Source organism: Penaeus monodon, chromosome 3 (assembly GCF_015228065.2).
Source record: "Penaeus monodon isolate SGIC_2016 chromosome 3, NSTDA_Pmon_1, whole genome shotgun sequence".
Classification (NCBI taxonomy): Eukaryota; Metazoa; Arthropoda; class Malacostraca; order Decapoda; family Penaeidae; genus Penaeus; species Penaeus monodon.
Window position 1 is genome coordinate 56,407,221 of NC_051388.1, and position 13,805 is coordinate 56,421,025.

The 13,805-nt window shown below is 36.6% G+C and overlaps 1 protein-coding gene across 1 annotated transcript in view; it reads left to right on the forward strand.

Moving 5' to 3' along the window:
- Positions 1–3,465: 3,465 nt before the first annotated feature.
- LOC119597366 overlaps positions 3,466–13,805 on the forward strand; it is a 10,964-nt gene continuing 624 nt past the window's right edge. The window contains exons 1-4 of the mRNA XM_037946928.1: positions 3,466–3,666; positions 8,880–9,576; positions 9,682–9,757; positions 11,080–13,805. The exon at positions 11,080–13,805 is cut by the window's right edge and continues 624 nt beyond it. Of these exons, the coding sequence (XP_037802856.1) occupies positions 3,625–3,666; positions 8,880–9,576; positions 9,682–9,757; positions 11,080–13,805 (3,541 nt within the window). The 5' untranslated portion in view covers positions 3,466–3,624. The remainder of the gene's footprint in view (positions 3,667–8,879; positions 9,577–9,681; positions 9,758–11,079) is intronic.

Below are 13,805 nucleotides of genomic sequence, written 5' to 3' on the forward strand. Positions count from 1 at the left end.
CGATTGCCTACCTAGCCACTGGGTGGCCAAACCAGCCCAAGTCAGTGCTGGTCCCAAGCCTGGATAAAATAGAGAGAATGATTACCTAAAAAGGTAACACCGGCACTCTCCGTGGAAAGGAACTGGGGACCCTACCACGTACTCACTCCAAGAGCATCACAACATGAAAACTACAATTAAGTATCATGCTGTGACCACGGCGGCTCAGACATGAACCTACCGTTAAAAGAAGAAAGAAGAAGACCTTTCGAACGTCGGAGCGCAGATCTATTAAGCGTATATGCAACCCCGGGGTAATATCGGCAATCCTGTGCTCTATGATATGGGGAGATCCTACGCTATATTCAATATAATAAATTTCAATAAAATTGCGTTACACTCTCCGTTCTAGCGCCGATTGAATGTGTCACCAAAAAGCAATGTAACAATGCTATGGTTAATCCCCAAGGCGTCAACAAGACAACAACCAAATTACAGGCAACCAAGCTGTCATATCTGGCCCCTTCCCTCGTTTTCCCCTGACCACAAGAAAGAGAAAGTAGGGTCAGGTCAGGGTGAGGGGAGGAATGAGATAAAATGAAGTGATATTCGTGATAAGATAAAATTACGAACGCATTAAATTCGTTGCGGATGAAACAACATAAATCTCTAAAAACGAGAAAAATTAATTAACTACTTAACCCAATCGCCACGTTTGGCAAGAATACATGCCATGCCCACTGTAACACAGGTTTATTTATTGTATTCACACATAGATGGCTCTACAAGTGCTTAGTCATCAAGGGGTCACTTATTAGTCCTACCTTTCGCACCTGTTTACCCTTTTCCTTGACTTTTGGAAAGGATCTTTTGCATTATTTCATTGTCTTAAATGTTAACAAGATTTTAATAATACTTTAATAATCATAACATCAATAACAATAATAACAGTATTGATATCAATTGTATTAAAAGGAAAAACGCATTTTCCCGCCAATTCAAGGAATGGGGAAATCAAGATCAGTCAGTAGGGCCTACTGATAGACTCCTTGGAGGCTGAGCACATGTGGAGCCATCTGTATGTAACAAAATTCACAAAAACCTACAAGGGACAGAACATAAATCCGGGGCGATTGGGTTAACTAACAAACAATATTCGTGTTTATTGACCACATACTCGATCACACGGAAATGCAATCTGAGGTGAAGGGAATAGTGTGAGAACATGCCATTTGCTGTCATTTAGCACTTTTTACCCAACAAAAAAGACAACGGCATGGGCGAAGAAGAAAGGGAAAGAAAAATAGAAAGGGGGCCCAAACGTGAACTTACGTGTTTTTTTCTTCTGTAGCGGTCGAGCGGATTTTCTTCTTTGGAGGTAGTGTTCGTGCTGCCAGCGGAAGCCCGCAGCGTCACCCCTGCTACCAGTTTGTAAAAGCCTGAGAGTACTCTAGTACAGTGATAACACATGGGAAGGGGTGAACCCATGCTACGACGACGCTACGACTTGGCTTAGGGTAATGGCATTGAGCGCGGGTCGTGGGTCAGGTCATCCCGCCCGGAGGGGGAGGCTAGGCCGACCTTACCGCACCGCGTGTTGGACACGAACTAAAGGGTCAAACGAGATCAGATATAATTGTCATCTACGCCCTCGCTGAGTAAATGGTTCCTATTTTGTATTTGGATCCATGTGGTAAACAGCCACGTGGTCCACTGGTAACAGAAATAGACTTATGTATATGCTATAGTGCGTGTGTGTGTGTGTGTGTGTGTGTGTGTGTGTGTGTGTGTGTGTGTGTGTGTGTGTGTGTGTGTGTGTGTGTGTGTGTGTGTGTGTGTGTGTGTGTGCGCGCCTGTATGTGTGTGTGTGCGCCTGTATGTGTGTGTGTGTGTGTGTGTGTGTGTGTGTGTGTGTGTGTGTTTGTCTTTCTGTATGTCTGTCTGTGTCTGTGTGTGTCTTAGTCCTCTCACGTCAAAATCACTTGTAAGTGACTCCCTTAAAAGTTCGTGTCACAGCTGGCAATGGACTTCAATGGTGGCTTATGGAGAAACTTTATTGCAGGTGAATTGTAGAATAAGTATTTTAGGGTAGTCCCCGCCACGAAATGGAAAGAAAACGTTATGACGAGTAAAGAAAACGTCTTATGATTGGTGGATAACTAAAGTTTTTTTTGTACTATAATTTGTTTTTAGATTTATATAGCATACGTACGCATAGTCACACACACACACAGTCACAGTCACACACAGTCACACACACACACAGTCACACACATACGGTCACACACACACACACAGTCACACACACACACACAGTCACACACACACACACAGTCACACACACACACACACACACACACACACACACACACACACACACACACACACACACACACACACACACACACACACACACACACACACACACACACACACACACACACACACACACACACACACACACACACACACACACACACACACACACACACACACACACACACACACACACACACACACACACACACACACACACACACACACACACACACACACACACACACACACACATACATACATTTAGTGTAGCACTTCATACAATATCATCCTTTTCATCATCACTACTGAGTATTGCGTCATACAACTGATCAACACATTTGAACTTAAACCAGGCAGAGGTTAGTTGTTTATATTTATTTTATTTATTTGTTATTTATTTGTTTGTTTATTATTATTATTATTATTATTATTATTATTATTATTATTATTATTATTATTATTATTAATGACTCCGGCCTTTAATATTTTGGATTCATAGAGAAACGAAAGCATCTACTGTTTTTTCTTGTGTGTGTGTGTGTGTGTGTGTGTGTGTGTGTATGTGTGTGTGTGTTAGACAAGAACTTACAGAGAACAATAACATAAGAATTACTGTTGCAAAGTCACATGCATATTATTCCACCTCCCCCCCAAAAAAAAATGTAATCACACACCTTTCATTACCTATTGATCTCACGCAACACTGCACCATGAAGTGTAAATACGAGCTATTATTTTACCGAATAGTGTATCTTCCAATCTTTATTATTACCAATGATTGTGTGTGTGTGTGTGTGTGTGTGTGTGTGTGTGTGTGTGTGTGTGTGTGTGTGTGTGTGTGTGTGTGTGTGTGTGTGTGTGTGTGTGTATATATGTATATATATGTGTGTGTGTTTGTGTGTGTTTGTTTGTGTGCGCGCGCGCGGACGCGCAAACGAATTTCTTGTCCAAAACGTGTGGCACACGCAACTGCCGATTACTACTATACCTATCTTATTTTTCCATGCTCCACAACCCCTTCCAAAAAATAAAAAAAACATTTTGTCTCGACTTAGGAAGATCCACTCTTTTTTTTTTAAGACTAACCCCACGTATACTAGATGCCCCTTAAGCTTCCTAAAACAAGCCAACAGCCTTTTCGCAAGCCACCTCCGCCAACTGCCCCAACCCCGTGCTAAACGTATGCGTTCGAGGCCGAGGCTGAGGCTGAGTATGGCGAGGACTTCTTCGAGTGTCAGCCACAGTTTCTTCAGTTCCTTCAAGTGTCAGCGGATATTTCCTCGGTCCCTTCAAGTATTAGCGGAAATAAATGCCAGTGTTTAGAAAATGGAGCAGATTCAGCAGAGAATATCATTTCCATCGTCAAGGGTGAGATAATTCTGTCCTAATGATTCTTAAAACTTTTGTAGATGGTTATGATTTGCGTATGATTTAGTGTTTTATTGTTTAATTTGCTTAATGTTTGTGTGTGTGAGTGTGTGTGTTTGAGATGAAACATACCTGAGTGTGGGATTTCTTTTAGAGATATAATTCATTGCTATAGAGAAAGATTATTGGGGGTTTTCATTTATCTGATAACAGCGAAAGGCATAAATGTCCCCCCAAAAAATCTGTCAAGTGTCATATAACTTCTCACGAATTCCAGGGATAGTAAAATTTCAGGTGACACTGGTATTGACTTTGAAATTTGGACTATAGTTTCTATATTTAATGACAAATTCCCAGAAGGTTTAAAAGTCTTGTCTTGCCAGGAAGAATGTATTGGTCTTGGGCACTGAATAATACAGCTAAGATTAGTTTAGAATTAGAATTCAAGTTTTAAGTTATCATAGTTATATTTCTTTGTGCATGCATCACATAAATTTTGATATTGCACTAAATATTCTTGATCGAAGGTTCCTTCCTGTTGTATGATGGTCGGAAGTTTCGAGAAGGGTATACATGTAATGCTTGTTGGATTTTTAGAATCTTTAAAGACCCAGTATATACATCAAAGTATTCTGATGCTACAGTCAAACCCTCAAATTCATTATTTATTTTGAGCAATCTCAGCCTAATCTACTGAAGCTAAACTTACAGTAACTTAGCCTAAGGTACCCAAACCTAACTGAGCCTACACAGGCCTAACCAGTATTACATAGACGTATTCCCAGTTACAATAACAGAGAGGTGCCGTCACACAAGCATTTTATCACCAATAAATCTCTGATAATATCCACATACTCCTGAGATGCAGATATTCAGTAATTTCCTCACACAACAAGTTTCAAGTATGGACAGTGTTGTTCAGAGGAGCTTGTACAGGCAGAGTACAAATAAAATAAAATTGATATTGAGCAAGGCATTTCATGTAAGTACTAATTATGTAGTTGTATATATTCAAAAAATGTTTTCTCAGTCTGTTTACTGTATTATTATCTTTTACATGAAATTCAATTACACTATAGTCATGGCCTTGGTGTTTATACAGTGTGCTATTACTCTATACAAAATGTTTATTTCTTTTGAAATCTTACTGCCCCTCCTCACTTATATAGCCTTGTTTGTTACATTCTCAGATATAGAAGCTTTTATATAGAAAAGGTTTAATAAGCAACAAAAGTCATTGACAGAAATGTAATATTTAACATCACATGCATTTACATTGTGATGACAATAAGATAGGGTAAATCTAAGACCATTGTTAAAAAGAGATAAGTGACTATCATCATCATCAATAATGGTATGCTCATGTTTGAGCAGCCGTGGACCTCTCCACCATCCTTCGCCACTCAACTCGATCTTACGCTTTTCTTTCCACTTGTACCATCGACAGCCCGCAAATATCTTTGATGTTGTCGCTCAGTCTTGTCTTCGGTTTGCCTCTTCCTCTGTTTCCTATCACCATCCTGTCAGCAAGTTTTTCTCAATACTTTTACTTCTCATCACATAACCAATAAACTTTAGTTTCCTTTTGTTCAAGATGTCCAACAGCCAGTCTTTACAATTTATTTTTCTCAGCAATTCATCATTTGTTTTCTATTCTGTCCAGTTAATATGTAGTACACGTCTGTAACACCACATTTCAAAACTATTGACCTTTTTCTTGTCTATCTTCTTCAGCACCCAACACTCAGAACCATATGACGCAATTGGGAAAACTAATGAGTTTAATAACCTCAGCTTTGTCTGTAAGGTAATGCTTCAGTCTTTCCAGATGTTATTGAGAGCAACTGTGGCATTTTTGGCAATGGTGATTCTTCTTTTTATCTCCAGTGAATCATCATTAGTTAAAACAGCTCCAAGATAAGTGAACTCTCTCACATTTTCCACAACCACTCCATTGATTGTAACATGTTCATCATCGTTCATTGCCAGTTATCTTTGAATCTTCATGATCTTAGTTTTCTTGGCATTAAGAAACAAACAGCCTTTTCGCTTGCTTCTCTAACTTTATCTAGTAGTTGTTGTAGTTCAGTGATACTGCTGGCAATTAAAACTATATCATCGGCATATCTTAGATTTGATGTTTTCTATCCTCCAACATCTACAGTTCCTTCATAATTTTCTAAAGCACCTCTTATAATTGCTTCAGAATATATATTAAAAAGGTGTGGAGACAGAATGCAACCTTGTCGTACACCTTGTTTGACTTCAAACCATTCTGTTAACCCATAAGTGGTTCTTACAGCTGCTTGTTGTTGGTCATACATGGCTTTTATTAGTCGGATGATGTGTTTTGTAAATTTCATATAGTTCATGTTATTTAGGTATGTTTTAGGTATGGGAATAAAGACTGATTTTACCCAGTCTTCTGGCCATCTTCTTTCATTCCAAATTTTCGTACAAAGTTTGTAGAAGAAGTATTCAACACTTTTGCCAGCATTCTTGATTAGTTCTGCTGTTATTTCATCTATTCCCAGGCTCTTGTTATTCTTTAATTCTTTTATGGCTTTTATAACTTCATCTAGCAGTGGCGGTGGTTCATCTTCGCTGTCATTGAGTCTAATTAATGTTGTTAGATCTTTATTCTTTTTGTATAGGTTGGAACAATATTGATTCCATCTATCTTTGACTTCTTTTCCATCACATAAAACAAGTCCATCTTCAGTTTTGATAGTGTCCATTGTAGGTTTAAATTTTTGTGTAATGTTTCGTACTCCATGGTAGAGTTCTTTATTTGTTTTATTGACAGAACAGTTTTCAATTCTCTGGCAATGTTCATTTAAATATTTTTCCTTATCTCATCGCAATAATCTTTGAATTTTTGTATTTTGTTTTTTGTAAATTACTTCTTCAACTGGATTATTGATATCCTTTGATTTTAGGCATCTTCTTGTTTCAATTTCACTTTGTGTTTCTTCAGATATCCAGGGGGAATTTGTCTTTTTCTTTTTGGCGATAGTTTCTTAAGCATCGCTCAGCAGGAGTTCTTTTCCTTCTTCCCACCACTCATTTGGTGTTTTATCATCTTCACATTGATTGAGTATTTCAAATTTGTTTGACACTGTAATTCTGTAATTGTTATCAAGAGTTTTGTAGTTGAGCTTTAGAGGTGGTGTTGGACGCTCCATCTTTTTGAGTCTTATTTGAAAGTCGATAGTTAGTAGTTGGTGGTCACTGTTGCAGTCGGCACCAGGTCTTGTCTTGGCATTTTTTATACAACTTTTCCATTTCTGGTTCAACACAATGTAGTCATATTGGTTGCGTGTTATTATGTCTGGTGAAAACCACGTGTACAAGTGTCTTGGGTGGTGTTTGGAACAATGGTGTTGGCGCTAACTAGATTATTTGTACTACAGACTTCAATAAAATCTTCACCTCTTTCATTTATATCTCCAAGGCCAAATTTTCCACAGATGTCATTTTTTAGATCATTTTTGCCTACTTTGGCATTGAGGTCTCCCATGCTTACTTTACATCTCTGTTAGGGATTGTGTCTAAGTTTCTTGGAGAGTGTAAAAAAAAATTCCATTTCTTCATCACTTGCAATGTTGGTTGGTGCGTAGCATTGTATAATACTAATGTTATGAGGTTTTGCTTGTATTCTGACTTAAAATATGATCATTTGTTGGGCTGTACCCACTTATATATGAAATAATCTGCATATCCAAACAAACATATAAAAAAATAAAGAAAATAGATTGTGAAAAATACCATACCTATCTTTAAGGAGAGAGAGAGAGAGAGAGAGAGAGAGAGAGAGAGAGAGAGAGAGAGAGAGAGAGAGAGAGAGAGAGAGAGAGAGAGAGAGAGAGAGAGAGAGAGTTTAGGTTTCCCTTCCCTGTTTAGGAACCCTTTCAGTAATTATGGTTGTATGTATGTGAAAACCTTGTTCTCATTATTTTGTGTATAATTTAAGTAAAATTCTACATGAATTGTAACTGATTGCATAAAGGTAGAAAATAAAAACTCTGTTGTAGAAAACAAACAAAAGTTGAAATAGACCGACAATCATTGTGCATTAATCACCTACCAAAAACTACATATCTAGTATGGTTATATTATACAGTGAACTAGATAAATAGGACGAAGTATTACATATGAAAAAGAGAGAGAGAGAGTATGCTAGCAATGCATTATTAAACTTATATCATCACCATAATCATACATTTTTTTAATCAAGCATTATTTGGGAAAGGGATATCTAAAGCATTAGTTGATCCAAGATAATTCAAATACTATCATCCTGAGTTCCAATTGTTTGGTACTTGTCAAACACACCACAAATTTTTCTTCTTCTTCTTCTTCTTCTCCTTCTCCTTCTTCTCCTTCTCCTTCTCCTTCTCCTTCTCCTTCTCCTTCTTCTCCTTCTCCTCCTTCTCCTTCTCCTCCTTCTCCTCCTTCTCCTTCTCCTTCTCCTTCTCCTTCTCCTTCTCCTCCTTCTTCTTCTTCTTCTTCTTCTCATCATCATCATCATCATCATCATCATCATCATCATCATCATCATCATCATCATGTTTAAGTAATTCAAGTGTCTGCAGATTAGTATCACTTTTTTCTTTCTTTTTATATGTATTTATCTAAAGTTATACATTCATTGGGGGAAAAAAGTTATTGCTTTTGTTACTGTTATCAGATTCTTATGCAAGAACATCATTTTAGTTCTCGTTATCTATAAGAAATTTACTTTCAAAAATATTTTTTCATGTCGGTCTCATGGAATCATGTCAAGATGATTGCATATTCCCATCAACTCCTTACATTTCATTTCAGATTTAACACTCTTAGTATGTCTTTTGATATCCTACTCAAATACAGGGTAAGTGCACACTCTGATATTCTTTAATCCCAAGTCTTTTAATGTGAATCATTAGAAGGTGCATTGGATAACATTAAAAGACAGCTCATTTTAATTTTATTTTATTTATTTATTGTTATTATTATTATTATTATTATTATTATTATTATTATTGTTATTATTATTGTTATTATTATTGTTATTATTATTATTATTGTGTGTGTGTGTGTGTGTGTGTGTGTGTGTGTGTCTTTTATCATTAAAGTAATAATGACTGCCATCATCATTATCATTATCATCTTCATCAATTATCATCATCATCATCATTACCATTCTTATTATCATATATTTCCTTTTGCAGGCGGATCCTGGCTTGAGTCTCCTCCTGCCCTTGTACCATTTCCTGCAGAACACGTGCCGGGAAGTCATCCATAAGATACTTGTTTATGGCTTTGGGACATCACTCTTCATCCAGGAAAATTTGTCCCCTCAAAATGCATCAAAACCAAAAGCCAGAGTGACTGGGAACACCCCCCTCCATTGTTTGCTTTACCAAATTCAGGAGTTGGGTAACAGTCAGCAACAGAAGCGCAAAAGAAAGGGAGCAAATGGAGGGAAGGGCAAGCAACAGGCTGAGTGCCAGCATCCAGAAAGAAATCATCTCCTCCAAGACATTAAGAAGAACGAAGGCGTTCTCTCGCAAATGACGGTTCAAGATCTGTTGACTCCCAGCAAAGAAGTGTTCGAGAAACTCAAACACCTGGATCTCATTTTTGTTATAAATTTGATTACAAATGATATTCTTCATTATCAGTTCTCAGACAATGTCTTGGCATCTCTTTTGAAGTTGAAAGAAATCCGGACTTGTCTTTTTCATCCAAGATTTCATTTTAGTATTGAAGAATTTGATGACAAGCTTAACTTGTTGAATAAATTGGTTCGCACATTATATGAGCACCTTGGGTATTCTCCAGAAAATCAGAAGGAAGTTGGTTATCAGTTCCACATGTGTCGTGAACAGGCAAGGTCAAGTCATCAGAAACCAGCAGATATATTTGGTAAGGTTTTATCACTATCTCAAGAGTTTTGATCTGAGTAAATGTTTTTTTATTAATGTTTCCTTTTTATGCTTATCCTAATTCTGAAGGGCATTATATTTCCAGATGAGTTAGTGAAAGAAGTCCATCATTATTATGCCCCAACAAGTTGTTTCGTCGCACCCAAGATTATTAATCAAGCGTAAGTTTAATAAAAGTTATATATATATATATATATATATATATATATATATATATATATATATATATATATATATATATATATATATATATATATTTTTTTTTTTTTTTTTTTTTTTTTCTTTTTTTTTTCTTCTTCTTCTTCTTCTTCTTTCTTTTCTTTTCTTTTCTTTTCTTTCTTCTTCTTCTTCTTTCTTTTCTTTTCTTTTCTTTTCTTTTCTTTTCTTTTCTTTTTTACATACATACATACATTCTACATCATTGGTAGGATGTATTGGAGAGGAAGGAATCCCCGTGTTAAAAATGAGTTGAACGTGAAAGAGTTAGCAGAAAGGGTGGTTCTAAAATTATTTAATTTTGTTAATTAGTTATGAGAAGATGTGAATTATTCTATTGTTAGTGCCATTCATATATTGAGTTAGACTTTTTTTCTTTTTCTATCTTTGTTTTTGTCCCTTTTTGCTTGTTTAACAGAATGTACAGGTAATAGAGAGTTTTTCTCTTTCTTTCTCTCTTTCTTTCTTTCTTATTTTCTTTCTTTCTTTCTCCAAGTGCCCTGTCCTACAAGGACGTTGGCGATCATGGATTACTATAAGTTTTGTACGTAAAAATCATTGTTAAGGATTATATAGTTGTGCTGACTACATATAGGTCATGAATGGCTTATAGCAACTAATTTTTGGGTTTGATTATATTGATGGTTGCTGTAATATTTGTCATTTTCGTTTTGTAGTATTTAATTACTGGTAAATTCTTTGTCTGTTTTCCGTGATCAAGTGGCTATGGTGTGTCTGTCAGAAGAAAAAGAATGGTGATTGATATTATAATGCTACATATGTATTTTCATGTTTATAATTTTCCTCTGATTGCTATTTTGATGCAAGGAACGGATAAATATGAAGTATTCACGTATAATTTTTCCATTTTGTTGATTTTGCATTTGCCTGAGGTGAGGAATTCCATATTTTACTAAATTTGAGGCTTGTGTCTAACTATTTTACTTTTCATCGATATTAGTATCTTTTTCTTCTTCTTTCTTCTTGCCTACTTCCGTCAGTGATTATTTTGTTATAGGGTGCAGAGCCACACTAGGGGAGGATCATTTGTCTAATATTGGCTCGTATCTTGCAGATTATGAGGATTAGCAACATGGCATTAGGGACATCTCTTGTTTGGAATTGCTAATTATTTCTCTTTCTGTCCATCCTTTTTCACCTTTTTATGTAGTCTTTTGTTTTTTATGTATTTTTATCTCTTGTTCTTCCATTCCTTTTTTGTACATTTGTTTCTTTGACTTTGATGCTTATCGGTTTCCCTTTGCAGGAACTTATTTGTGGTGGAAGATCTGGGAAGGTTGATTTCAAACCAGAGGAACCTAACACCTTCCAGCAGAAAGCAACCTATTTTGCTCTGTGGACCATGTGGCAGTGGAAAAACCACCATACTCCAGAATTTAGCTTATTCTTTAAGCCAAGAAAACCAAACAGCTGAGGGAGGGCCATCACTGGTGTTACATCTTCGTGAGTGCAGTAGTTGGAATAAGCAAAGTGTAGGGGGAAGGAAAGAGCCAGAAGACTTTTGGGCGAAAGTGTACAGGTCTATTAGAAACTTGGCACCAAACACTGTAAATAGATATGGATTAGAGGTGGTGAGTATAGTTATAAACCTTTACATCGATGACACTGTATTCTTAGTTGACTGGGAGCTGGACATCTTAGACAAACTTTGTAGTGAGATCCAGAGGGGTTCTTGGGTGCTTGCTTATCATAAGACACATTTCCAATCTCCAGACTGGTGTATTCTAACAATAGAGGCATTTGAAGAGCCTAATATATTGCAGTTCCTGGAGAAGTATGAAATGCTACATCATACAAATATAAGATCGCTGTACAAAGAGTATGATTATAGCAATATTCTGACATCACCAGAATTGATTAACATTTTTTGTGAAGTGAATTCTAACCTTATAGTTGATTCAGATTTTGAAATGATAAACCATTTTGTAGAGAAAAAAATAGGGAGACATTGCAGCAATAACATAACTAAGTTGTATGAACTTGCATTTGTCAGCATCTGCAAGAAAAGATCATTTACAGGGAAAGATATTATTGGTATTGATGATGAACTTTGTAAATTATTTTTAGTTGAATACATGCCAGAATGTTACCAGTTCATCCACCAGATTGTACAAGATTTTCTTGCAGCAAGATATGTTGTACATAATCCAAACCAAGCTTGCAAGGATTGGTTGGATAATTTCAGGAATTTTAAAAGAGTATTTAAATATGTATGTTCAACTTGGAGCCAGGATAGAAGAACTCTCAGGGATAATATGGACCACATACAAAATTACTTAGTGACACTTTTTAGCATAGATAAGAAGAAAATAGGTAAGAGCCATAAGAACCATGGTTCTTCTGGGTCTGTAGAACCAATGTGTGTAGACGAGGAGAGTGGGAAAGAGAAAAAGAAGCGGAAGGATAAAACTGTTTTTGAAAATCCAGTTAAAGATCCATTTACTGAGTGGGATTTTTTGATTCAGTTAGATGATGCTTGTTCTGGACAGAGAGAATGTCTAAGACTCTTTGCAAAATTACTAAGTAGTATTCCATGTTGGGACTTCAAAGTCGATGCCCTTGATGGGAGGAAGTTGAGGAGAATTGAAAAGATATTGAAAAAGGTTGAGTTGCATGGCAGGCCACCAGTAGTCATTAGATTAGAATGCCTTGCTAACACCAACTTGCTTATTGAATTATGGAACATTCTAAAAAATATTGAGGGTCTGCACCATCGGGCACATGTAAAGATTCGAATAAAAAAAGATAAGGTAAAGGACCTAGGACCTGTCAAGCTTGCAGAAGTACCAGAAAGCATTGCAAAGGCAGACTGTGCTTTTTACATAAAGGATTTTGAGGGCCCTCTTTTCTGCTCTAATATACCTGATTTTTTCAAGTGCAGAAGTTTTCAGAAGCTGGAACATATGGATGTAAGTGTGTATGATATTGCCACTTTAAAGCAAGTACTATTATGTGATCAACTGCCGGCTATGGAAAGTGCAACAGTAAAATTGTTTTTAAAAACAGTAGACACTAGTGTCTCTGGCCTTAAGTTACCAGAGTTTATGGGCCTTAAACTTATCATAGAATATTTTCCTGAAGTCCAGCATCTCATAAATCAGCTAAAATACCCTCATCATCTTTCATCACTAAGCATCCATGAGCTCTGTGTATCAGATAGCTTTAAATTAGATTTGTCTCCATTTATTAATTTAAAAGCTCTGTACCTCATATGCAAACTAAATCCAGATGATCAAGCAGGTGGTTATAATGCCAGTGTAGAGAGTCCAGAAGCAATGAGTATTGACAACTCGGTTTTAGAAACGTGTCCTAGATCTAGTTGGATGCTTGTTATGATGATGAATTTAATCCTACCCCCTAAACTTGAGAGGCTCATGTTCAGAAACATGGATTTTTACAATGATTCTAACAACTATCTCTTACTGAACATTTTTAGCAAGTGTAACATTGAACGTATTATGATATTAGATTCCCAGGTGACTCTAAGAGGTGTTAGGAAGGTCCTGATTTCACTCACTGCAAATTTTGACACAGTTGAGCAGCTTGAGTCAATGACAAAGAAAATGAGGATGGAGAGAGGAAATGCTGTTGAAGCTATTACTGTTTTTGCCAAAAAGCCAAGACTCTCAAAAGAGTTGAGAATGAGGAGGCAGACAAATAAGCCACCAGGCAAAGAGTTGATTATAACTTCAAATGCAGGACTCTGTCTTGCTTGCCAAAGCTTTCCTTGCATTTGCAATGTACAAGAATTTGAGGATAACCGAGAAACCTTGGAAGACTTGATATGCTTGATTGAGGATATATATTACTTTGATATTCTTAGTTTCAGTTTTGTCAGTAATCTCTTTACTGTCAGGAAGGATTTGTATGGAGATCTGCGAGTGTCTTGCACTCTGACAGAACTAACAGATGCATCCCTAAATATGATTGATCCATCAAGCATGTTGTTCCAACTCTTTTATAGACTGGCAG